This window comes from Ranitomeya variabilis, chromosome 8 (assembly GCF_051348905.1).
Source record: "Ranitomeya variabilis isolate aRanVar5 chromosome 8, aRanVar5.hap1, whole genome shotgun sequence".
In the NCBI taxonomy this organism is placed as follows: domain Eukaryota; kingdom Metazoa; phylum Chordata; class Amphibia; order Anura; family Dendrobatidae; genus Ranitomeya; species Ranitomeya variabilis.
This window is the reverse complement of record NC_135239.1, coordinates 202,092,928-202,119,422: the sequence shown is the minus strand read 5'-3', so window position 1 is coordinate 202,119,422 and position 26,495 is coordinate 202,092,928. Positions and strand designations below refer to the sequence as shown.

The 26,495-nt window shown below is 49.9% G+C and overlaps 1 protein-coding gene across 1 annotated transcript; it reads right to left on the bottom strand.

Moving 5' to 3' along the window:
• Nucleotides 1-1,331: 1,331 nt before the first annotated feature.
• On the bottom strand, nucleotides 1,332-25,114 carry PPP4R2 (protein phosphatase 4 regulatory subunit 2). Its single transcript, XM_077276240.1, has 9 exons — nucleotides 24,515-25,114; nucleotides 19,332-19,413; nucleotides 16,276-16,446; nucleotides 4,785-4,878; nucleotides 4,587-4,624; nucleotides 3,846-3,920; nucleotides 3,484-3,624; nucleotides 2,651-2,892; nucleotides 1,332-1,746 (listed from the first exon to the last, which is right to left on the bottom strand). Exons 1-9 carry the CDS (start codon nucleotides 24,546-24,548, stop codon nucleotides 1,433-1,435), a joined length of 1,191 nt encoding a protein of 396 aa, XP_077132355.1. The 5' UTR covers nucleotides 24,549-25,114; the 3' UTR covers nucleotides 1,332-1,432.
• Between the last annotated feature and the right edge of the window lie 1,381 nt (nucleotides 25,115-26,495).

The following is a 26,495-nucleotide window of genomic DNA, read 5'->3' as shown; positions in this document are numbered from 1 at the left end:
GAATATTATAGGAATTGAGTAAAATATTTGCAAGAACTTGGACATGAACCCTGCAAACCATCCCCCGGCGCCTCTTCTGATCGGCGTGACTCGTACCGGGGCCGGGGAAGCTGCCGACAGGTAGATTTTCAGGGTTCTGCATACTTGGGTACTTACTAATGATGAGCGAACGTGCTGGGGTAAGGTGTTATCTGAGCATGCTTGGGTGCTAACCAAGTGTCTTCGGCATGCTCAAACATGTTTGAGTCCCCGCGACTGTTCGACAGCCATAACACATGCATTGATTGCCCGTTTGGTAGACATGCAGCCGCAGGGACTCATTTTTTGAGCATGCTGAGGACACTCGGTAAGCACCCGAGCATGCTTAGATAACACTTATCTGAGCACGCTCGCTCATCACTTGAACTTACAAATCTTTTTACCCAACTCTTAAAAGTGTCACATTTCTGAATTGGTTTTCTACATGTAAATAGGATTTTTATGACAAATCTGCCACATGTGAACATAACCAAATAGTCTCGGGGAGGGGGTTCAGGCAGCACTGGATGTGAATGGAGTCTAAGTTCTGCCATATTAGAGCGGTACCGCTTTACAGAGCAGTAATACGGCTCCGCACCCATGGGACCATTACACAGGCTCTGTACACATGGGGCCAGATACAGATCAGTGCATGGGAAGTGAAGCCAAAATATTCCTAGAATGGCTCAACACTAGAGGTCCTCAAAGTGCTAAAATTCATACTTAAAAGTGAACCCACGATGTAAAAACAGCAGAGGCTCTCGCTCCACGCCCTGACAGTGCCCTCTTCGGATGAGCCCACAGGCCGCACTTACGCCCTTCATGCCCCCCATGAACGGGAAGAGTCAGGTGCACTTGCATTTTGGTTAAAAAGTCAAAAAACGTACGTTTGGAGAAGCTCCGCGCTTGTACATTCACTGCCGTAGGAATTAGTGTGGAGAGGAAATGACATTCCTATCAAGTCTTCAATATAATAAAAAAAAATAATTACAGAATTAAAGTCTAGCAGAAATTAATTTCAACGATGGAGAGAGACGTTTGATTTTTTTTTCATAGGTTAAAAAAAAACAAAAAACAAAAACAAAAAAACCCTCAGGAAAAATTAACCTTCCAGTTTAAAAATCTTTCTAAATAATAATAAAAAAATTCTATACAAGAACCACTGAAATGACCAAAATCGACAAGTCAGTGGTGACCAGAACCTTAAGGATTGAGAGATTCACAGTCCTGACATTGGGGGAATAAAGCTCAGTTTCTACTCCAGAAAAAGTTTGTAATTTTTTTTGTGTGTTTTTTTTGATTCACAACCTGCCTTTTTGTAAAACTAAAGGTCCGCTTTTATTAAGTAAAATTTGTATACAGTGTAAAAACAGAACTGTCTGGAAAATACTGGTGTCTCTAGGTGTCAGTGGAGTTAGTCCTGTTCCATAGGTTCCTCTGCTACGTCCGTCGCCCCCTCACTGTTATCCATGGGAGACTCGGGAGGAATTTCGGGGGTCTTTTCAAGAGTTTCTGGGTGCTCGGGTTCAGTGCACTCTGTGTCAGCTTTACTAGTGGAGGTTGTGCTCTCCGCCTCGTCAGCGCTCGAGACGCAGACAGCTTCGGATGCTTCCGACTGCTCCATTTGCTGGGATTCCTCCTCCGTGGTGTCTTCAGTTACACACACGCTGTCAGCGGTTTCCTTCTCGACTTCTTCGGTCGCAGATTCGCTTGATGTCACTAAAGATTCTGCGTTGAGGAACAAATAAAGGATTAAAAGAAGAAATGTGCCCTGAGGGGTTCAGAAGAAGCAGTCACTTGGAAAAACGGGAAGAGTGCGAAACGGACGCACCTCTGCGGCCATTCATAGTGTATGGAAACTTCTGGTTTCAACTGTATACTCCATCTAAAAATCTTACAACTATCACGCTGGCCACCAGGCTTTATACAAAACTCACATTTCCTGTTCTGTAAAGATTTTTCATCCTCACAGATCGGCTATTGTTCATAACACTATATAGAGTAGATTACACAGGATTCACAATAGATGTCACAGCTCACCTCCTCCTGTACAACGACCAATATATACTGTATATAGAGGTGTTATCAGTCATTGTACAGGAGGAGGTGAGCTGTGATATCACCTATTGTGAATGGTGGATCCTGTGTTATCTACTGTATATAGAGGTTATCTGTCATTGTACAGGAGGAGGTGAGCTGTGATCTCATCTATTGTGAATGGTGGATCCTGTGTTTACTGTATATCGAGGGGTTAACATAGGATACATCATTCACAATAGGTAATGTCACAGCTCACCTCCTCCTCATCTCTGAAGATTTGGCGAGCACCATGGACAAACTATATTTTTCCTGACATGGAGCGTTTCAGAGAACTATATAACCATTTGCAATCGTGCAGCCTGGCTGATTGATGCAGCTATGACATGTACTGAGAAAACCTTGTAGTATAGTATACGGAGAGCGCACATTACTTGTCTGCATGTTACTGACAGTTTCCTTTCAGCACCGCCACATCTATGCATCACCCACTCACCCCCTGACGGGGCAGAAGTCATGGAGATCAGCCACTAATCTACAGTCAGCATGTTTGCACATTAAAGCAACAGATCACGTGTACAGGACAGACCCCCACCTTCTGAAGCAAGTTCTGTATCACAGCTCTCCTTCTCCGTCTCTTCGCTTGTGGATACGGCTTCAGCGTCGTCAGTCATTTCACTAGATGACTGGCTGGAAGAGGGCTCCTCGGCGGCCAGCTCCTCCTCGTCTTCGTCGTCAAACTTGAGTCTCTTCACCTCATGCTCCTCTGTTGGATCTTCCTCCATATGCTTGTTCTTTACAGTACTTGGAGAGCTGTCCTCAGGGGACAGGGAATCGCTGTGGAGAAAGGTCAGGGTCAAAATTTAACGGTTGATTGATTAAAAATGTCCAGATGGTTTGGGGTAGTTTGTGAATCATACAAGGGGTCTAATGTTGACCACCACTAAAATTAGGTCAAAGCATTTGCACTGTTCGGATTAATCAGACAACATATACTGGGGAAGAAAGGAAAGGTGGGCAGGCGGCCACCCGATCGAAAAGGGAGGAAGGCGGGCAGGCGGCCACCCGATCGAGAAGGAAGGCAGGCAGGCGGTCACCCGATCGAGAACGGAGGAAGGCGGGCAGGCGGCCACCCGATCGAGAACGGAGGAAGGCGGGCAGGCGGCCACCCGATCGAGAACGGAGGAAGGCGGGCAGGCGGCCACCCGATCGAGAACGGAGGAAGGCGGGCAGGCGGCCACCAGATCGAGAAGGGAGGAAGGCAGGCGGCCACCTGATCGAGAAGGGAGGAAGGCAGGCGGCCACCCGATCGAGAAGGGAGGAAGCCGGCCATCAGATCAAGAAGGAAGGCAGGCGGCCACTCGATTGAGAAGGAAGGAAGGCAGGCGGCCACCTGCTCACATTTATCAGCTCAGTCTGATAAATCACCTGTGAGTGTCGTCTTTTTCTTGTCCTTCTGAGTCTTTGTTTTCGCTGCCATCGGGCAAACCATTAGTTGTCATGGGACTTGAGACAGATATCTTCGGCCGGCTCAGTGGTCTCGGGGTCCCTGGACCATTAATGTTCGATCTGAAAGACAAAATATATTTCTTTTACTTAAAAGCAGATTGTTAAAGTAGTCACAGAAACAAGTTATTAAGACGACTGCACTTTGAGAAAAACGCTCATAGTGGGCGAGTGCCAGCGACGTTCCTGGAGACACAAAAGTTTCTTTAGCATATCCATAGACACGTGGTTCTCGCTGAGGAGTGAAGACCGAAGAACTAATGAAGCGGTGCTTCATTACATACCTGTCCGTGTAACTCTGGGAGTTTCCAGGGAACATCACACCGTTCATTCGGTTTATGCTAGTAGAGTTATTTTTCCTGCAAGAAAATAAACCAGATTTTAGGAAATTCGAAGTAGACCGTGCAAACGATCCCAGTGTGCACATTTATACAGGTGCCCACGTCAAATGCAGTGCAGGCGAGTGCAGAACGCTACGTAATAAATCGCCGTCTAACTCCACAGTGTCTGCTGAGCGAAACAACGAGCCTCTCTGGTGTATTTGGATTGGACTAAAGTGCGCTGGAAATCATTTCACCAAGTCCGAGTTATGGTCTGCACTCGGTCATGGATGTGGTGCAAGATGATGGAGTTGATGCTCGTTAATTCTTAAACTACATAGCCGTCACATTTTGACCTGTCGCAAGACATCCATGGGACCTGCACAGACCCAGAGAATAAATGGGGAACCTGGGGCTGTTAGTTTTCCCTGCAACACCGCTTCATGTACGGACTACAGAGCTCTGCACAGCAACGTGCCGCCGCTTTCTTCCCGTCATTCTCAGGATTGCTGCGGTCACACAGGTCAGTGTCTCACTTATCAAAAAATTATGGAACACTTTTTAAATAATGCTGCCGCCAATCAAAGGAGGTCACCCATTTTTTTACAGATATATTACAGAGATTTTCCAGCATCTTGGGCCCCCCAGTAAAACTACGTCGCCCCACAAGCACGGCTGGACTATGGTTTTATCCCATGTACTTACTCAGAAGAAGGGTACACACAGCTGACAACCATGACGTTCTGTAAAAGGAAAAGAAATATTTTATGCATAGAGCATACGTCAGCCTTCACAATAGGAACCATGCTCTTGCTCCCAGCTATGAGGAGATGCAATGTACAGTTCCTCCATAAGTAATAATGCCGGGGGGCTCACAGCCCACCACAGCTCTGGATAACTTGCCTTTTCCACTCCTCTCAGAAACTTGTCTGTGCCGGTGTAATTCCTCCGGGGGTCGGTCACCAGCTCACAAAGCCGCTGAATAGTGAACGGCGTCCTGCAAGGGGGGGAAGCAAGGATGTAAATGACGGCCAAACAGAGAAATGTGACCGATGAGCAGAAAACTGGAGACAGAACGCAAAAAGGAGGACGGGAGAAATAAGTGTGATGTCAGCTGGTATTCATATATGTGTGCAGTCCCTGAAAAAAAAAGATTTATTTTTTTTTTAAATTCGTTTATTAAACGTAACAAAAAAGAGACATACATTTTTTTGCTTGCAATCAAGCCAATATAAATGTAAACAATAAATCTTATCAATACACATCTTGGTACATAGGCCTGTTCTTCCAAAACAAAATAGTGTAGTATGTCTAGAAAAAAAAAACAAAACAAAAAAAAACCTGTAGTAAAACTCTAAAGGTACCGTCACATTTAGCGACGCTGCAGCGATCTAGACAACGATGCCGATCGCTGCAGCGTCGGTGTGTGGTTGCTGGAGAGCTGTCACACAGACAGCTCTCCAGCGACCAACGATGCCGAAGTCCCCGGGTAACCAGGGTAAACATCGGGTTACTAAGTGCAGGGCCGCGCTTAGTAACCCGATGTTTACCCTGGTTACCAGTGTAAATGTAAAAAAAAAAACAACCAAACACTACATACTTACATTCTGGTGTCTGTCGCTTCCCCCGGCGTTCTGCTTCCCTGCACTGTAAGCGCCGGCCGTAAAGCAGAGCGGTGACGTCACCGCTGTGCCCTGCTTTACGGCCAGCCGGCGCTGACACAGTGGGGACGCGACAGACACCGGAATGTAAGTATGTAGTGTTTGGTTTTTTTTACATTTACACTGGTAACCAGGGTAAATATCGGGTTACTAAGCGCGGCCCTGCGCTTAGTAACCCGATGTTTACCCTGGTTACCAGTGAAGACATCGCTGAATCGGCGTCACACACGCCGACTCAGCGATGTCTGCGGGTGATCCAGCGACGAAATAAGGTGCTGGCCTTCTAGCTCCGACCAGCGATATCACAGCAGGATCCTGATCGCTGCTGCGTGTCAAACACAACGATATCGCTATCCAGGACGCTGCAACGTCACGGATCGCTAGCGATATCGTTGTTAAGTTGTTCAGTGTGAAGGTACCTTAACACTGAGCTACTGCCAAAACCAATTCCACTGCAATAACATTTCGAAGTAGCGACAACAAGGCGTGAATCAATGCAAATTAACGTTTACCTTCCATTATAGTGGAGCTAGGCTATCTGTCTCTTGGTGACATGGTGGAGTATGAGGAGTTCCATATATCCCAAATCTTACCAAATTTCCCCGGGCAACCTCTATTTTGGTATAACGTACGCTCATAAGGTATTATTGAGTTCACCAAATCAATCCAAGCCCTAAGAGATGGGTGGCTGTTTCCCATCCAACGCAGTGCTATCAGTTTCCTTGCCAGAAAAAGTGTTTCTCTCAAAAATATTTGAGTATGGTGTCCCCATGTCTCTTCCTCCAGTATCCCAAACAAGCACATTAATGGGGTCAAAGGGACAGAAATATGTACCAGAGAGGTAAGTAGTGAGGTCACCTCACTCCAAAAGGACTGGACAACCGGACAACCCCAAGTCAAATGTATAAAGTCTGCTTCTTCCATATGGCATGTCAGACACTCCGAGGAACTATTCCATCCCATTTTAAATAAACGTGAAGGGGTTAAATATGCTTGGTGTATTATGTATAGTTGAGTCATTTTATTGTTAGCCGAAGGGGACACCTTTGTTGGGGATTCAAGAATCATTTCCCATTCCTCAGTTTGCAAATCAGGAATTAGAGATTTCCATTGAGAAAAAAGATATTTAGCAGAGGTGCCCCGTGCGGTGTAGTATATAGTGGCTTGCGAAAGTATTCCCCCCCTTGGCATTTTTTGTGTTTTGCTACCTCAACCTGGAATTTCACAGGTTTTTCTTGAGCGTTTGCATCAGTTCATGTAAAGAACATGCCGACAACTGTGAGCACTTGGTTCACAAATAGGACAAGATAACTGAAAACTTCAGTGTGCATAACTATTCACCCCCCTTAAGGTCAGTACTTTGTAGAGCCTCCTTTTGCGACATTAACAGCAGAAAGTCGCTTTGGATAAGTCTCAGATTTCCACATCTGGCCCCTGGGATTTTTGCCCATTTCACAAGGCAAAACTGCTCCAGCCCCTTAAAGTTATGTGGTTTCCTCTGGTGAATATCAATTTTCAAGTCTGACCACAGATTCTCCATTGGATTAAGGTCTGGGCTGTGACTCGGCCATTCCAGAACAATTACACGTTTCCCCTTAAACCACTCGAGTGATGCTTTGGCAGGAGAACCTCCATCCCCGTCTCAAATCAATGACAGACAGGTTTTCCTCAAGAATATTCTTGTATTAAGCACCATCCATGTTACCCTTGACTTGGACCACTTTCCCTGCTCCCAAAAAAACCTCCCACAGCATGACGCTGCCACCACTATGTTTCACTGTGGGGATGTGTTCTTGGGGTGATCAGCTGTGTTGGTTTGGAGCCAGACATAGCGACCCCATATGTCTTTTTGCCCAAAAACAGGCCTACACACAAAAACTAAGGCTTTTTTCTGTCCACTCTTCCATAAAGGCCACATCTATGGCATGTACGGCTTATTGTGGTCATATGGACAGATATTCCAGTCTCTACTTGGAAACGCTGCAGCTCCTTCAGGGTTACCTTTGGTCTCTGTGCTGCCTCTTTTTAATGCCCTCCTTGCCCGGGCTGAAAGTTTTGGTGGACGGCCCTCTCTTGGCAGGTTTGTTGTGGTACCATGTTCTTTCCATTTGATGATAATGGATTTGATGGTGCTCCAGGGGATCATCAGAGATTGGGATTTATTTTTAAATACCCAACCCAGACTTGCACTTAACAACTTTGTCCTCAAGTTGATGAGTTCTCCTTGGTCTTCATGGTGTTTGGTTAGTGGTGCCTCTTGTTAATGGTGTTGCAGCCTCTGTGGCCTTTCAGAGAAGGTAAAGTGTATATACCGACAGACCATGTACAACCCCTGGCAAAAATTATGGAATCAACGGCCTTGGAGGATGTTCATTCAGTGGTTTAATTTTATAGAAAAAAAAAGCAGATCACAGTCATGGCACAAAAACTAAAGTCATTTCAAATGGCAATTTTCTGGCTTTAATAAACACTAAAAAGAAATCAAGAGCAAAAAATGTGGCAGTCAGTAATGGTTACTTTTTTAACCAAGCATAGGGGAAAAATTATGAAATCACTCAATTCTGAGGAAAAAAATTATGGAATCACCCTGAAAAATTTTCATAACCAAAACTAACACCTGCATGAAATTAGATCTGCTCGTTATTCTGTTGCACCAAGTGGACTGACATGAATTATGGCTCCAACACGAGAGATGTCAATTGAAACAAAGGAGAGGATTATCAAACTCTTAAAATAGGGTAAATCATGACTCAATGTTGCAAAAGATGTTAGTTGTTCAGTCAGCTGTGTCTAAAATCTGGACCAAATAAAAACATTGGAAGGTTGTTAAAAGGCAAACATACTGGTAGACCAAGAAAGACATCAAAGCGTCAAGACCAGAAACTTAAAGCAATATGTCTGCAACACAGGGAATGCACAACAAAACAAATGAGGAATGAATGGGAGGAAACTGGAGTCAACGTCTGTAACTGAACTGTAAGAAACCGCCTAAAGGAAATAGGGATTTTTGTGTACTCACCGTAAAATCCTTTTCTCTGAGCCAATCATTGGGGGACACAGACCGTGGTGTTATGCTGCTGCCACTAAGTGATACAAAGAAAGTTAACTCCTCCCCTGCAGTATACACCCCCCTGCTGGCTCTCAGCTAACTAGTTCGGTGCAAAAGCAGTAGGAGATCAATAACATATGAGCATATAGCATGATAGATATATATATATATATATATATATATATATATATATCATATCAAGTTATAAAACAAGCACAAGCTAATAGGGTGGGAGCTGTGTCCCCCAATGATTGGCTCGGAGAAAAGGATTTTACGGTGAGTACACAAAAATCCCTATTTCTCCTACGTCTCATTAGGGGACACAGACGGTGGGAAGTCACAAAGCAGTCCCTGGGTGGGGACAACATCAGCTCAGGCCCTGTGTAACCGCTACTTATAAGTGTGCCACCGCGGCCTGCAGAGTGCGCCTGCCCAGACTCACATCTGTGAAAGTGTGGGAATTATAGTGCTTCAGGAATGCATGCGGACTGGATGAACACTTGCAGTGCCGACGCCTGGAGCCTAGAATCCAAGAAACCTCGATAGACAGGGAGATAGGCTGACATCTAACACGGAAGGATTCCTGGATGGTGTAACAAATCCACCAAGCTAACATGGCCGATGAAACGGCTAAACCCTTTCTGTAACCGTCAGGAAGCCTTCCTCTTACAGTGAGGTAGCCCAAATAAAAATGTCCAACCTTCGGAAGGACGCAGTCCTCGAGACGTACCTACTCAGAGCACTCACCACGTCCAGAATATGGGGAACCCATTCCGTTATGTGGACTGGTGCCGAAAGATGAGGGAAGAACGATGCCCTCATAACTGTGGGAATACAATACCAGGTTGGTAACAAGGAATGGGGATTGCCTGGAGACAACCTTGCCATTATGGTAATAAGGGAAAGGTCTGAAAGAACAGAGCAGCTAGCTCTGAAAACTTGTCAGGATGAGGAGATCGCAGAGAAAGAAAAAGGGGGATGTTCCCTGATAGTAAAGTCTGTCCGGATCAAAAGGAGTCTACTGTAAGACTCCCAGGATCATTAAGGTCCGAAAGATCTAAATGGTATGCGATAGGGAAGAACCACATGTGAAGACTCCCTGCGAGGAAGTCCATATTTGCAGTTTTGTTGCACTATGGCTACTTTCACACTAGGGTCGTGCACTGCACGTTGCAATGCGTCGTTGTGGAGAAAAAAACGCATCCTGCAAAAGTTGTCTGCAGGATGTGTTTTTTCTCCATAGACTTATTAGTGATGCAGTGCTACACGTCGCAACCGTCGTGCGACGGTTGCGTCGTGTTTTGGCGCACCGCCACCACAAAAAAAAAGTTACATGTAACTTTTTTTGTGCTTCGGGACCGCCATTTTCGACCGCGCATGCGCGGCCGAAACTCTGCCCCCTCCTCCCCGGACCTTACAATGAAGCAGCGGAAGCGTCTTAAGACTGCTTCCGCTGCCAACGTCGGGCATTTTCTTCACAGTATGCGGCGGTACGTCGGGCCGACGCAGCGCGACGGCCCCGTACCGACGCTAGTGTGATAGCAGCCCAAGACGGAAAAATACTAGTTGAGCAAACGAGAAAAAACCTGACATGGTCAGTGCAGATCTCCTAGGATCACTGGGGCCCTTCCTGCTTCCGAAAAGATCTCGGAAGTAGCGGAAGAGGGGTGAAGGAAACTGGTACCATGGAAGAACCAGAGCATGCACTGCGATGGCTTTTGGACCTGGAGGCCGAACCATGAACTTAAGAGTACATTGGCGTTCAGTTTGGACGCCATCCGACCAACATCTGGAGTGCTCCAGAGAAGACGGATCTGATGGAAGACTTCCGGGTGAAGTTCCCACTCACATGAGGCAGGACCCTGATGGCGTCCACCGCCCAGAGTTCTACACCTGAGATGCGTAGTGCCGAGATCACCAGATGATAGATCGTGGCCCAACAGAGAATGTGAGGTACCTCGGCCATGACGCCTGACCGTGGGTACCTGCTAGATGATTGACATATGGCACAGACGTGGGATTATCCGATTGAATTGGATGGGGTGACCCGCCAGAAGGCAGTGGACCTGCTGTAGAACTAGCTGTACCATTCGGATCCCCAGAACAATGATCAGGAGGAGAGGACTGGCATCGGTAGTCACTAATAACTGGGAGAAAGGATCTTCCCTGGATAAGGAAGGAACTCAGACTACCCTCTGAAAGCCTGATTGACCTGCAGAAAACGAGAGGAGTGAAGGAAACCACTTCCATTGTCGTCACCAATTTTCCACAGAACACTCCCAGCAAATCAAAAGGAATGAGGGGATGAGTGAACAAGTGCGCGAGCTCCCTGTTGAAGGGCCACGGCCTTGTCTCAAGGGAGAATTTACCATCCTTCTGGAAGTGTGCAGGATCATCCTCAAAAAGGATATCTGCTGGGTTGGAAATGAGGAAAAAGCGTGTCTAAGTTTATCTGCCAGCCCAGGAAAGAGGGTATAGCAAGAGATATAGACGACTCAGCGCCGGGCTGAAGGAGCGGCTAGAAAGTCGACCAGGTAGGGCAGGACGACCACGCCTCTAGGGTGCAAGAGGAACATGACAGCCCCATAACCCTTGCGAACACTCTGGGTGTGGTAGCAAGGCCGAAGGACAAGGTCGTGATTTGAAAATGCTGTTCGTGAAAGGGAAAGCGAAGGAATTTTGAAGAGGGAAAAACGTAGGAATGTGAAGGTAAGCATCCCGAATGTCGGTGGATGCCAGAAACTCCCCCTTGTTCCGTTGAAGTAATGGCTGAGCGGAGGAACTCCATCCGAAGAAGGGGGACCTTGTCAAGCTTGGTAGAAGTTTGAGGTTCAGGATCGGTCTTACTTTTTGGTCCCCATTTTGGAACCAAGATCCCTTAGATCTAGACCGTCCTGGACAACTGATCCACTGCTGGTTGGGTCTATAGGAAATCAAAATAGTTAAGGTCTCTGACCAAGAGAGCATTGCTCTAGCAACACATGCGGCGGCTAAGGGAGGCTAGAGCACTGAACTGGAGGCCGCAAGACGGAAGAAACTAGATTTACTATCTGACAGTCGGTTGTATTTTTAATTGATGATCCATCGGGTAGGGATACTGGTAGGTATACCACAAGAGATTCTACCCGGTTAATATGCCAAGTGGCAGAATGCGCGGCTGCATGCAGAAGGAGGAAAAACCGTCTCTTACTATCGCCGCGGTCTTTTGACTGTGCGGAGTTAAAATGATGACCCTCAATCCACCATCCGCTTAACAGAGAAGTGGAAAGGGATCGTCCGCCTTCTTGAATCATCTGCTAAATAGTGGAGATGCAGAGGGGGTGTTCAGATGCCAAAAAAGGAACCTCTGTACATCCAGAGTTAAAAGTCCCTGGGTGGACAGGGCTGGTTGTCCGGCGTTAGGCATGGCTGTAGAAGAGGATACACGGAGGCGACACTCCATGTGCTTGTCTTTTGATGGCGTGGGGAGATCGGTGTCCTTTAAAAAGGACCCGTCGCCCTTAAGAATCAGACCAGGCATGGCATCTCATCTCACGTCTTAGGGAGGGAGCACCCCGCGTTTGCATATTGGCTTATCCGGACGCTCCCTGTCCGGGTGAATGGCAGATGCTCTGCGAGGGAGTTTAGTTTCCTCATGAGGGACGCTGCGTGATCTAGAGTAGAACCGAAGTCCTCGTCATTCCACAGAGATTGGTTGATATCAATAGGCGAATCCATCCTTTTCTGAAGTTGTGGTGAGTCCAGAACCAAGGCAATATCCGATCCATATTCAGAGACTTGTTCTCAGCAAATCATTCGTGAGGGATCAAGAAATGAAACTTCCGTTTTCTAGGCGCGTGTACGTTTCTAGAATACGTGCGGCCCCTGCTAGCCAACTGCTTTAAGACCAAGAAATACTGGTCATGTGCCGTTAAAACCAGGAATACTAGTCATGCGCCTTTAAGACCAGGGAATACTGGTCATGTACCTTTAAGAACAGGAATACTGGTCATGCCCCCGGAGTTGCAGAGGTGGTAAAGTCTCGCAGAGAGCGAGAGGCGCCAATTCGGGGGGCGAGACCACAGACGTGATGTGGGCGGAGCCTCGTGACTTCCATTTCTGCAGCCGGCGGGAGCAATACCAGCGTTGCTGAGGGAAGCGATCGCTCCCGTGCCAGGGAAGAAGCGCCAGAAAAGGTGGGCGGAGCCGCCTCAGTGCGCCATAGTGCGGGCGTGGCTTCCGGGATGTGGCCTGCACATCTGCCGAAGCCAGGGGATAAATTTTTGCAGCCGGCATGTTACCTCAGGGAGGTGGGCCACACAGAAGCTGAGGCTGCCTGTCAGCATGTGAACATCCCACTGCAGAGACCCATCTCTGATCCAGTCACCATCGGTGTGCATTCCGGCATGGAGCCGCCACGGATGACTGGGCTTCAGCGCCGAGGAAAGCGCGCGCACTCTAATGTTCTGCTGCAGGTCGGGTATTGCAGCATGGACAGTGCAGGGATAAAAGGTGTAAACCTCAATCCATCATCCCTTTATTAGGGAGGTGGAGAGGAACCGTCCGCCTCCTTGTGCCATCCGCTTTCACAGTGGTGGGACAGTGGGGGCTGCTCGGACGCCATAGAGAGGGGCCTCTGTACATCCACGGAGTTCAGCCCCTGGGTGGACAGGGCCAGTTGTCCGGCTATAGGCCTGGCTCCAGGAGAGGATACATAAAGGCGACACTCCATGTGGTTGCCTGCTGCTGGTGTGGGGAGATCGGGACCGTGAAGGAACCGTGGCCCCTGAAGTGAGCTCAGGCATGGCTTCCCACATCGCAGGAGAAGGTACGGGGAGGTATACTCGCCGTGCTCGCCTGTTGATGATTCGGGGGAGATCGGAACCTTGAAAGGATCCGTCGCCCCCTTCACTCCGTTAATTAAAAAATAAAAATTTACAGAAAAGTAAAAAGTAAAATAAAAACGTTGGGGTCTGACCCAGACCCGTGTGCCTCCTACAGACACTAAGCAAGAACTGGTTAGCTGAGAGCCAGCAGGGGGGTGTATACTGCAGGGGAGGAGCTGAGAGCCAGCAGGAGGGTGTATACTGCAGGGGAGGAGCTGGGAGCCAGCAGGAGGGTGTATACTGCAGGGGAGGAGCCGAGAGCCAGCGGGAGGGTGTATACTGCAGGGGAGGAGCTGAGAGCCAGCAGGAGGGTGTATACTGCAGGGGAGGAGCTGAGAGCCAGCAGGAGGGTGTATACTGCAGGGGAGGAGCTGAGAGCCAGCAGGAGGGTGTATACTGCAGGGGAGGAGCTGAGAGCCAGCAGGAGGGTGTATACTGCAGGGGAGGAGCTGAGAGCCAGCAGGAGGGTGTATACTGCAGGGGAGGAGCTGAGAGCCAGCGGGAGGGTGTATACTGCAGGGGAGGAGCTGAGAGCCTGCAGGAGGGTGTATACTGCAGGGGAGGAGCTGAGAGCCTGCAGGAGGGTGTATACTGCAGGGGAGGAGCTGAGTGCCAGCGGGAGGGTGTATACTGCAGGGGAGGAGCTGAGTGCCAGCGGGAGGGTGTATACTGCAGGGGAAGAGCTGAGAACCAGCAGGAGGGTGTATACTGCAGGGGAGGAGCTGAGAGCCAGCAGGAGGGTGTATAATGCAGGGGAGGATCTGAGAGCCAGCAGGAGGGTGTATACTGCAGGGGAGGATCTGAGAGCCAGCAGGAGGGTGTATACTGCAGGGGAGGATCTGAGAGCCAGCAGGAGGGTGTATACTGCAGGGGAGGAGCTGGGAGCCAGCGGGAGGGTGTATACTGCAGGGGAGGAGCTGAGAGCCAGCGGGAGGGTGTATACTGCAGGGGAGGAGCTGAGAACCAGCGGGAGGGTGTATACTGCAGGGGAGGAGCTGAGAGCCAGCAGGAGGGTGTATACGGCAGGGGAGGAGCTGAGAGCCAGCGGGAGGGTGTATACGGCAGGGGAGGAGCTGAGAGCCAGCGGGAGGGTGTACACGGCAGGGGAGGAGCTGAGAGCCAGCAGGAGGGTGTACACGGCAGGGGAGGAGCTGAGAGCCAGCAGGAGGGTGTACACGGCAGGGGAGGAGCTGAGAGCCAGCAGGAGGGTGTATACTGCAGGGGAGGAGTTGAGAGCCAGCAGGAGGGTGTATACTGCAGGGGAGGAGTTGAGAGCCAGCAGGGGGGTGTATACTGCAGGGGAGGAGAGAACTTTCTCTGTATCACTTAGTGTCAGCCTCCTAGTGGCACGGTCTACTGTCACACACAGTCTGTGTCCCCCAATGAGGCGAAGGAGAAAACAAGGTTACGATGGGCTAAGGAAAAGCAATCGTGGTCTGTGGATGACTGGATGAAAGTCATATTCAGTGACTAATCATAAATCTGCATTGGGCAAGGTGATGATGCTGGAACTTTTGTTTGGTGCCGTTCCAATGAGATTTATGAAGATGACTGCCTGAAGAGAACATGCAAATTTCCACAGTCACTGATGATATCGGACTGCATGTCAGGTAAAGGCACTGGGGAGATGGCTGTCATTACAGCTTCAATAAATGCACAAGTTTATGTTGATATTTTGGACACTTTTCTTATCCCATCAACTGAAAGGATGTTTGGGGATGATGAAATAATTTTTCAAGATGATAATGCATCCTGCCATAGAGCAAAAACTGTGAAAACATTCCTTGAAAAAAAGACACATAAGGTCAATGTCATGGCCTGCAAATAGTCCAGATCTCAATCCAATTGAAAATCTTTGGTGGAAGTTGAAGAAAATGGTCCATGACAAGGCTCCAACCTGCAAAGCTGATCTGCAACAGCAATCAGAGAAAGTTGGAGGCAGATTGATGAAGAGTCCTGTGTGACACTCATTAAGTCCAGGCCTCAGAGACTGCAAGCTGTTATAAAAGCCAGAGGTGGTGCAACAAAGTACTAGTGATGTGTTGGAGTGGTTTTTGTTTGTTTTTAATGATTCCATAATTTGTTCCTCAGAATTGACTGATTCCATAATTTTTTCCCTATGCTTGGTTAAAAAAAAAAGTAACCATTACTGACTACCACATTTTTTGTTCTTGATTTCTTTTAGTGTTTCTTAAAGCCAGAAAGTTGTCATTTGAAATGTCTTTAGTTTTGTGCCATGTCTGTGATCTGCTTATTTTCTACAAAATTAAACAACTGAATGAACATACTCCAAGGCCGGTGATTCCATCGTTTTTGCCAGGGGTTGTAGATTGCACACACGGGACGTCCTGTCACTACGCATGGGACTTAACAAGGGAATTGCTTGCACCAAAACATATTAGGCACTTCATAGCAAAAGGGGTGAATACATATGCACATGACAATTTCTAGCTATTTAATCTGATAAATTTAATGTATGCCTATATATTTTTCTCACTTCAACAACTTTAGTGCTGATGCATCACACACAAATCTGGTTACAAAAATATTTACGCACAAGTTGTAATGTAAGAATATAGTTAAAAAGCCACGGGAAGGGGATGAATATGTTCACAAGCCCCTCTATGGAGGACGGGCCCCGTGCTGTGCACAGAGGATCTGTAGCTGATGTGACCCAGGTACAATAGTTAGGGCACGCTAGGAGTTGTTGTTTCCCTAGATCATGAGATGATGGGAGCCACATCACTTTCTTGCTGTGGTTGCAGCTGCTCAGTTTTCTGGTTGGATTATTTCTTGGTTACCAGCGGCTCGTTACTTACCCATTAAAACCAGTTACAATCTTCAGTATTCTTTCCTTCATCTCATCGAAGGGGATGTACTCCACGTTGGGATTGGGGGGCCCTCTGGGCTCCGGTGCAGATGATCGGAAGTCGTCCATCACCGTTTCAAGCTTGAACATGAAGTAATCTTTAAACTGGGGCCACTGGACTCTGCAAAAAGAAAAAAGAGAGGCAGCCTGTAATGAAAAATGCCCTCGAGCATCAGGACGCGACCGAATCATGTGGAACTTCACAGTGAATAAAAAAGAAAAGAAAAAACGCAATCACAAAACTTTGCAGAAAATTATACAAACAGCTGAAAAAAAGGCATTTACAGCAACCTAGTAAAGTGCAGCTTATATTGTGCCTTATGAAAATGAATGAACTTAAGAATCAAAAAGAATCTCAGGGTACAGAACCGGCCAAGAAATGAGATCTTTAAAGTCTCCTCTACACATTGCATTCTCTTCCATGTGGAAACTGACCTGCAATTCAACCCCTTAATGACCTGCGTCGTGCAATTTCATGATGGTCGTTAATTAAGAACTGAGGCCACGTCATACCGGGGAGAAGCCGGCGGTGCTATATTCCTGCAGCGACCAGAGCACGCTCCGATCAATCACCAACTGCAGCATGTATATCACACCACTGCCGGTGAGCATGCACGTGCCAGCTCCTATCATCCCGGCTGACGCAAGCACATCGTAACCACATCATAATATATACACTAACTGTATATAAAGTTATGGCTCTTGGAGAAAGGAGGAGAAATATAGAAAGTGTCTGGTTCCTTAAAGGGTTAAGATCTACAGCAAATCAAGATTATTTTCTGTCATTTTTCTGGTAGACTTCAAAAATGCAGGGATTCTGCACCCCCAAAAAAAAAAAAAAAGTGGCTTTCTACAGTAAAGAGTAATGCCATATGACAGGCATGAAGTATAAATACCGTAGGTGGTGAGTGATGCAAAATTTTAATTAAAGAAAAAAAAAAAAAACTTTGCCAAATTGCTCGAACGATAATCCAGTCTGTACTTTTATTTATAAAATCAGACGACTTGCGGCAATACAGGGTTTTCATCGTTATTAGCAGACGTTAGAGGACAGCGGGCTGCGCATTATGCTCCACGGAGGACGGCGGGCTGCGCATTATGCTCCACGGAGGACGGCGGGCTGCGCATTATGCTCCACGGAGGACGGCGGGCTGCGCATTATGCTCCACGGAGGACGGCGGGCTGCGCATTATGCTCCACGGAGGACGGCGGGCTGCGCATTATGCTCCACGGAGGACGGCGGGCTGCGCATTATGCTCCACGGAGGACGGCGGGCTGCGCATTATGCTCCACGGAGGACGGCGGGCTGCGCATTATGCTCCACGGAGGACGGCGGGCTGCGCATTATGCTCCACGGAGGACGGCGGGCTGCGCATTATGCTCCACGGAGGACGGCGGGCTGCGCATTATGCTCCACGGAGGACGGCGGGCTGCGCATTATGCTCCACGGAGGACGGCGGGCTGCGCATTATGCTCCACGGAGGACGGCGGGCTGCGCATTATGCTCCACGGAGGACGGCGGGCTGCGCATTATGCTCCACGGAGGACGGCGGGCTGCGCATTATGCTCCACGGAGGACGGCGGGCTGCGCATTATGCTCCACGGAGGACGGCGGGCTGCGCATTATGCTCCACGGAGGACGGCGGGCTGCGCATTATGCTCCACGGAGGACGGCGAGCTGCGCATTATGCTCCATGGAGGACGGCGGGCTGCGCATTATGCTCCATGGAGGACGACGGGCTGTGCATTATGCTCCATGGAGGACGGCGGGCTGCACATTATGCTCCATGGAGGACGGCGGGCTGCGCATTATGCTCCATGGAGGATGGCGGGCTGCGCATTATGCTCCATGGAGGACGGCGGGCTGCGCATTATGCTCCATGGAGGACGGCGGGCTGCGCATTATGCTCCATGGAGGACGGCGGGCTGCGCATTACGCTACATGGAGGACAATAGGGAGCGTATTATACTTTTGCTATGGGGCCCCATGACTTCTATGTAACCCTTGGCGAGTATGTAGTTTTATTTTTTGCAATACATTAAAGAACATCGACAGAACGGGGGACATGTATACCAGGCTAGAGGGCATGCATGCATATATAAATAATCAAGATTGGTGGGGGGCTCTTGTAGAGATCTTGCACCGGGGCCCATCAGACTAGCGGCAGGGGGCCAGATCTGCTGCACAGTGACTGACTCCTTGTGCAGCTTTGTCTTCCACCACTGCCTGGGAAGAATCACTGACTGCTGTACTCCGCACTGCTGCACTCCGCACTGCTGCTTCGCTCTGTGCTGCTTTTTCAATGTTGTACATAGCTAATAGTTCCGATTTCAGCCTAGCAACGGGCAGTTTGGTGCTCATTTATTGGCCCCTTTATACAGGCTGACAAATCAATCATGGCGACAGGAAACGATGGTTAGCAGATCCTTCTGTCTCCATTGACAGAATCACAATCGGCAGCACATCCTCAGTCTACATGAGGCGATGTGCTGCAGAAAATAATTTTGACGCTGGAATAAATCATCCGGTAAACAAGCTTTTCGCTCACTCTGGCGATTGCCGACATCTCGGAAACAAAAGGTCCCTACAAACGCTCGTCTGCAGACTTGTTATTCTTGCTTATAAAACTTTGCAGTTGTGTGGTAACCACTCTTTCCACGTGCCCTTAGACAGCAAAAAACGGCAGGTTATCTTCAGTTTTTGAAGCACAAACTCTTCAAATCAAAACTTGTGGTTTTCGGAAAGTTTCTGCTCCAAAAAAAAGACCTTAAAAATTTGGTGCGTCATGCCCTTGGGGGTATTCCGATGCTGCTAAGTTCTGCATGAAGCCGTGCCTATGATGTTATGACCCCACATGCTTGTCGATCGGTAGAAAAAAAAATTAAAAAAGCTATGATTCTTGGAAAAGGAGGAGGAAAAACCAAAAGCACAAAAAAGAAGAAGGTATAAATAAAAATTAATATATAAAATCTCCCGGTCAGGAGACCATTCCCATTCCCACTTACATGGTCTCTCCGGTTTTCGCCACATGGCTCAGAAATTGATCCAGTTCTGAACACACTTCCTTCTTCCCTTTTTTTTCAAAATCTAAAAGAAAAAAAAAAAACAAAAAAAAAAATACTCAGCGTTAATGTTTTTTTCCCCCATTAATCTTTTTATTGGCTGGTCCCGCTCTGCACGGCATCGGGGGCTTACCCATTGACTTCAATGAGACAAACGGGGGTCAAACATTTCATATATTTCCCCTCCGTTTGCTTCATTAAAATCAATTAAAATCATCGGGATGAATGGTAGATTTCTGGTATCCAGACAGGGGGTGCAGAGCGGGGACCAGGAAGTGGTGTGAACCCATCCTCCTAAAACATAAAAGCACATATTACACCCCTATGGATGCCCAGCAGACACAAAGCAGAACTTATAGCTCAGGTTCAATGGAGCAGAAAACCATTAATGCAGCGAAAGGCGACCGACAACCTGTGCTGGAAACTAGATGCAAAAATCACAAGATGCACCAGTGACAAGTGACTCATTAGCAAAAAAGCGGAGCGTCCGCAGGGGAGATATCTACAGGAAGAAATGACAAGTGTGAATATTGATTGGACAGGACAAGGGCACACGGGGTCAGAAACGCTCTGACGTGGTGTGAGCAGGAAGAGAACTTTTCATTCAATGCGTCAGTACGGGAGAAGTAAATGGTTTTCACAAAGTTTACGCAAAACTTAAAAAGAAATTTGATTTATGGTGATGGTCAGCAAGTCCCTGCTCCTTTATCTGAGGGGATCCAGGGGGCCGTATAAGAGCACAATCACACAGGTAGAATATATCATCCGCGGCAGCGAAATCTACAAATAGTGCAGATTTATCCAAGATTTTACCATCTGCATTGCTAAGCAAGAAATCTGCAGCCTGAACTGACTGGATGCAAAAATCAGAGTAGGATCCGTACGAAAACCAGTGTCCCGTCCTGAATATATGAGGATAAGTTGTGCAGAGACATAACGGGGTGTGCAGCGGCACGATAGTGGCCCTATTATACTTCCATACTTTCACGCAGGAGCATACATGGATCAGATTAGGAGTGGCAGGATCTGTGGCATGATCCGTGGCACGCCAGTCGGGTGCGATAAAGTTGCAGTGCCGCCATTTTATTATTTTTTGTTTTTTACTCTACCCCCTAGTTACAGTTGTGTGCACAGTGCGTGTATTATACCCCATCACTCGTCCCCAGCCGCCTCTGCACCACGTGCACACACTCTTGACTAGCTGCGCCACACCGTGGACCATTAGTCGCTTTCGCGATGTAAGTTTTTGATGCGAGTCTTGCATGGAGAACGTGACTTCTGCTCTACACAGATCTGGCGAGGTGTCGCCAGTCACCGGGAAGTATTTTAACACATGCACTTTGCACATAATAAATAAGGATAAGTAGCTAAGTAATAAAAATCGCCAGAGTGCTACTTTTTCGCTTACAAGAATTGATCAAACCTGAACATCCAATAGCTCAGAATATACAAATGCGATTTGCAGCGATCCAGACGCCACAAGGGATTCTTATTTTTTTTTTCCCCTAGCTACAAATGAAACAAACAGCTGAAGGTTGTGACGGCAAAAAGCTGGATTGTGCTGGTCCTGCTGGGAGGGGGTTGGGGACAGACTCCCTGGAAAAAGTGCAGACAACCATTATCCCAGTGCTCGCATAATGCCCGTGTCTCCAGGACACAGAGCATGCTCTCATCACACCCTGCTCGCCCTCCCCGACACACCCCGCTCTGTGCCCTCGCATCAATCTCTCTGAGCATTGCCCTACTGGCCCTGGCAAGACCGACAACAAAGCCGAAGCCAAGGAGGCCAGGAAGCTAGTCGAGCAGGGCAAGTTCGGAATGACGACGTGCCAACCCGGCTTCACACGGCACGGAGGTGCAGCAACCCAAACAATGCACAAATAAACGGGAAACTTCTACAAACTTTTCGGGATGGGACAATGACAAAACCAGAAACCAATTCAGTGTTTTCAGTTGGCAAATAAGTCCAGAAGCCAATGACAAATTTCAAGACAGGTTCCTAAGATCCAGAAATAAAGATCGGGTCAATTTCCTGCATCATACTCAAAACTAGTCTGGATACGCCTTGGTAGGACAAAAGAACCGCACTCACCAGCACAAATCCTCCATCTTTGCTCACCAGTGCCCCCTCTGTGCATTAAAGGGGCTGTCCAGTGATGATAAAGTAGCACCGATCCACTGATTAGGGGGATCACATGTCAGTGGGGGTCCAACTGCTGGGAATGGGACACTTTCATCCCCGCGTTAGAATGGAGCAGCACTGTGCATGCTCGACAGCCGCACCATCCATTCTCTAAGGGGCTGCACTCTTTTTCTGGCAGTCCCATATGGAATGAATGGGGTGGTGGTCGGACATTCACACTGTTGCTCCATGAAAATGCCCAATTTCCAGCAGTCGGACCCCCACCAATCTAGAACTTATCACCTGTCATGCTTTGTATAAGATGATAACTTATCACGGGACAACCCCTTTACAACATAAAAATTTCCTACCAAAAAAAACAAAAAAACAAACAGATCTGCGCCTCGGTAGAATTTATTACCAAATCATCATTTTAGCAGCACTATCATCTGGGACAAAGTCAGACAGGACTGAAATTTTCAGACAATTCTTCAACCGATTGTTTAGCCCAAATCAATGTGTATTGCCAGAGTTCTGAATGGAGGGAAACTAGTAGCAAAGAAAAAAATACAAACGACTAATTTAACAGGATATTGTATTGACACGTCTGGCGATAACTTGCTTGTTACATTCACTGATTGTCAACCCTGAAAATAAAATAAATAAAATTTGCTACAGACAAAACGTCTGACTGTCCAATCCCTCTGGACGTGGTTGGTACACATGCTGCTCCCAGACACGTCACAGTTCTCTCCTTATTTTGCAGGACCCTCAAAACCTCAACACTCACCTCACCCCACCCCACATACGTAGTGTAAACATTCACATCCCTCTACCTCCCTCCTCAAACTCAATCCCCCCCCCAGCCTCCGCACTCTTGTCCCTACAACCAAAGCCTCCTTCACACACTCACTTCTTGAAGTCACTAGGGTACAGTACCCTCTTAGCGTCCTCAAATGGATCCGCCCTCTGCAGCCTACACGCTCGTCTCCCCCGGGCCCCGCGGCCTCCGCACTCGCCTCCCTCGGGCCCCATAGCCTCAGCGCTCACCTACCCTGGGCCCCGCAGCCTCCACGCTCGCCTCCCCAGGACACCGTAGCCTCCGCGCTCGCCTCCCCCGGACCCCGTAGCCTCCGCGCTCACCTCCCCCAGACCCCGTGGCCTCCGCGCTCGCCTCCCCCGGATCCCGTAGCCTCCGCACTCACCTCCCCCCAGACCCCGTGGCCTCTGCGCTTGCCTCCCCTGGACCCCATGGCCCCCCGCTCGCCTCCCCCGGACCCCGTGGCCCCCACGCTCACCTCCCCCTATAGCCTCCACGCTCGCCTCCCCCTATAGCCTCCATGCTCGCCTCCCCCTATAGCCTCCATGCTCGCCTCCCCCCGGACCCCGTAGCCTCCGCGCTCACCTCCCCCAGACCCCGTGGCCTCCGCGCTCGCCTCCCCCAGACCCGGTGGCCTCCGCGCTCGCCTCCCCTGGACCCTCCGCGCTCACCTCCCCCAGACCCCTTTGCCTCCAAGCTCAACTCTCCCAGACCCCATAGCCTCCACGCTCACCTCCCCCAGACCTCGTAGCCTCCACGCTCGCCTCCCCCCAGACCCTCCGCGCTCACCTCCCCCGGATCCCGTGGCCCCCACGCTCGCCTCCCCCGGACCCCATAGCCTCTACGCTCACCTCCCCCGGAGCCTCCGCGCTCGCCTCCCCCCGGACGCCATAGCCTCCACGCTCGCCTCCACCCGTAGCCTCCACGCTCACCTCCCCCCGGACCCCGTAGCCTCCGCGCTCACCTCCCCCAGACCCCTTGGCCTCCGAGCTCGCCTCCCCCGGATCCCGTGGCCTCCATACTCGCCTCCCCCGGATCCCGTGGCCTCCATACTCGCCTCCCCCGGACCCCGTGGCCTCCACGCTCGCCTCCCCCGGACCCCTTTGCCTCCACGCTCACCTCCCCCGGACCTCGTAGCCTCCACGCTCACCTCCCCCAGACCCCATAGCCTCCACGCTCACCTCCCCCAGACCTCGTAGCCTCCACGCTCACCTCCCCCGGACCCCAAAGCCTCGACGCTCACCTCCCCCAGACCTCGTGGCCCCCACGCTCACCTCCCCCGGACCTCGTAGCCTTGACGCTCACCACCCCCGGACCCCGTAGCCTTGACGCTCACCTCCCCCGGACCCCGTGGCCCCCACGCTCACCTCCCCCCGGACCCCGTAGCCTCTACACTCACCTTCCCCGGACCCCATAGCCTCCACGCTCACCTCCCCCGGACCCCGTAGCCTCCGCGCTCACCTCCCCCGGACCCCGTAGCCTCCGCGCTCACCTCCCTCGGACCCCGTAGCCTCTACACTCACCTCCCCCAGACCCCATAGCCTCCACGCTCACCTCCCCCGGACCCCGCGGCCTGCGCATTCACCTCCCCCGGACCCTGTAGCCTCCGCACTCACCTCCCCCGGACCCCATAGCCTCCACGCTCACCTCCCCGGACCCCGTAGCCTCCACACTCACCTTCCCCGGACCCTGTAGCCTCCGCACTCACCTCCCCCGGACCCCGTAGCCTCTACACTCACCTTCCCCGGACCCCATAGCCTCCACGCTCACCTCCCCCGGACCCCGCGGCCTCCGCACTCACCTCCCCCGGACCCCATAGCCTCCACGCTCACCTCCCCGGACCCCGTAGCCTCCACACTCACCTCCCCCGGACCCTGTAGCCTCCGCACTCACCTCCCCCGGACCCCGTAGCCTCTACACTCACCTTCCCCGGACCCCATAGCCTCCACGCTCACCTCCCCCGGACCCCGCGGCCTCCGCACTCACCTCCCCCGGACCCCGTAGCCTCTGCACTCACCTCCCCCGGACCCCGTAGCCTCCACACTCACCTCCCCCGGACCCCGTAGCCTCTGCACTCACCCCCATCCTGACAGCCTTATCGTTGCCCCCCATTACACACCCTGCTCCCCCATAGTCTCTCCCTCCCATTACCACCACAGTCAGAGCCTGAAGAACAGCATTGACCTTTTAGAGCCTCTTGGAGCCGGTCGACGTCCATGGCCGGAAGAGGGGTTGTCGCACACCGGCTGCCTCCCGAGCCTCCGAGCCACACTTTCACCTCCAGAACCAGGAGACCCCAACCCTTTCTCCCCGGTTTGGGGCCCCCTGTTCTGCTCCTGACAGGAATACGAGATCAGCAGCGGGCGGTCGCCGGTAGCAGTCTGTAAGGCAGCGGCGGAAGCAGCTTCGGGAACGAGGAGCAAAAACTGTCGTTCAATATGGCGCTCGTGACGTCACCGGGACCGCGCAGAGGAGGAGGAAGCGGCGGAGGCGCGCTTCTCTACAGGGAGCGCCGCGGGCACGAGCACGTCAGGAGACAGGGCAGCGCGCACGTAACAGCAAAGTGACGGGAGGGAGGGAATCCCGGAAAGCTCGCTGATTGGTGGGGTCTGCAGGCCGGCTCCGTCCTGATTGGCGGGTTTTAAAATGACGTCAGGATGATTGATCTGCTGGTAATGCTGTTTTTTTTCTGTCTGTTTCTCCCAGCACAGCAGTCAGTGGATCTTGGTAATGGTTGTGGGAGCACGACAACGCTCAGCATTTCTATCTATGTGGATACTTTGTGCAGACTCTTGAGAAATGAACACTCTTTGTTGCACATAGCAACCAATCACAGCGCAGCTTTAATTTGGTATACTCTGTCAACTAATCATAGTCCAGCTTTCATTTCGTGGAGTGTCAACCAATCACAGCTCAGCTTTCATTTCCTATAGTGCCAACCAATAATAGCCCACCTGTCATTTTGTATAGTGCTCTGGTAAAATGAAAGCTGAGCTGCAATTGGTTGCTATGGACAATAAAGAAAATTTTGCTTGCAGTCAATTAAGCCTCATGATTCTCCCCAGAAAAGTAAAATCTGAGGGTATTAAAGGGGTTTCTGACAATATGAGCCAGAGTGTACTCACTATCTCCAAAACGTCAAGCTCTCTGCCTGCTACATGTCAGACGTTATTAGCTGCACTTAAAGGGCTTTTCCAGGAGTAGAACACAAAGGCTTCGTTCTTTCAAAAAACAGCGCCACACCTGCCAACGGGTTGTGTCTGGTATTGCAACTCAGTGACAGGGGCAGAGTTATGGCGTAGTCAGACGGTCGTATAAGGCTATGTGCCCACGTTGCGGATTTGTGTGCCGATCTTTCCGCACCGTTTTTGAAAAATCCGCAGGTAAAACGCACTGAATTTTACCTGCGGATTTACTGCCGAATTCCTGCGGATTTCACCTGCGGATTCCTATTATGGAGCAGGTGTAAACCGCTGCGGAATCCACACAAAGAATTGACATGCTGCGCAAAATACAACACGACGTTTCTGAGCGGTATTTTCCGCAGCATGTGCACTGCGGATTTGGTTTTCCATAGGTTTACACGGTACTGTAAACCGCATGGAAAACTGCTGCGAATCCTCAGCAAAATCCGCAACGTGTGCACATAGCCTAAATGGGAGCAAGATTAGAGTGCCGTGCACGGTCCGGCCGCACTTTCCCAATCTGAGCGTTACAGCTGCATAGAAATACATGAAGCCATCACGCTCGGGTCGGGAGAGCCGCCGGCCAGTCTGTGCACTACGTCCCGGTCTGTGTCCACTTTATACAGCCTTGTGACCGGGCTCTAACGGTACCACACAGAACCGGCCTCTCTCCCCACTGCAGGCTCGGTCTCTAGTCTCTGGAGACTATCTGCTATGATGTCCCCCATACACAGCACACACAGACATGAGACTTCTGCTCTCCGGTGTCTATGTAGCACTTTGTTAGAGTTACATAGTTACATAGTTATTAAGGTTGAAGGAAGACTTTAAGTCCATCTAGTTCAACCCATAGCCTAACCTAACATGCCCTAACATGTTGATCCAGAGGAAGGCAAAAAAAAACCCATGTGGCAAAGAGTAAGCTCCACATTGGGGAAAAAAATTCCTTCCCGACTCCACATAGGGCAATCAGACTAGTT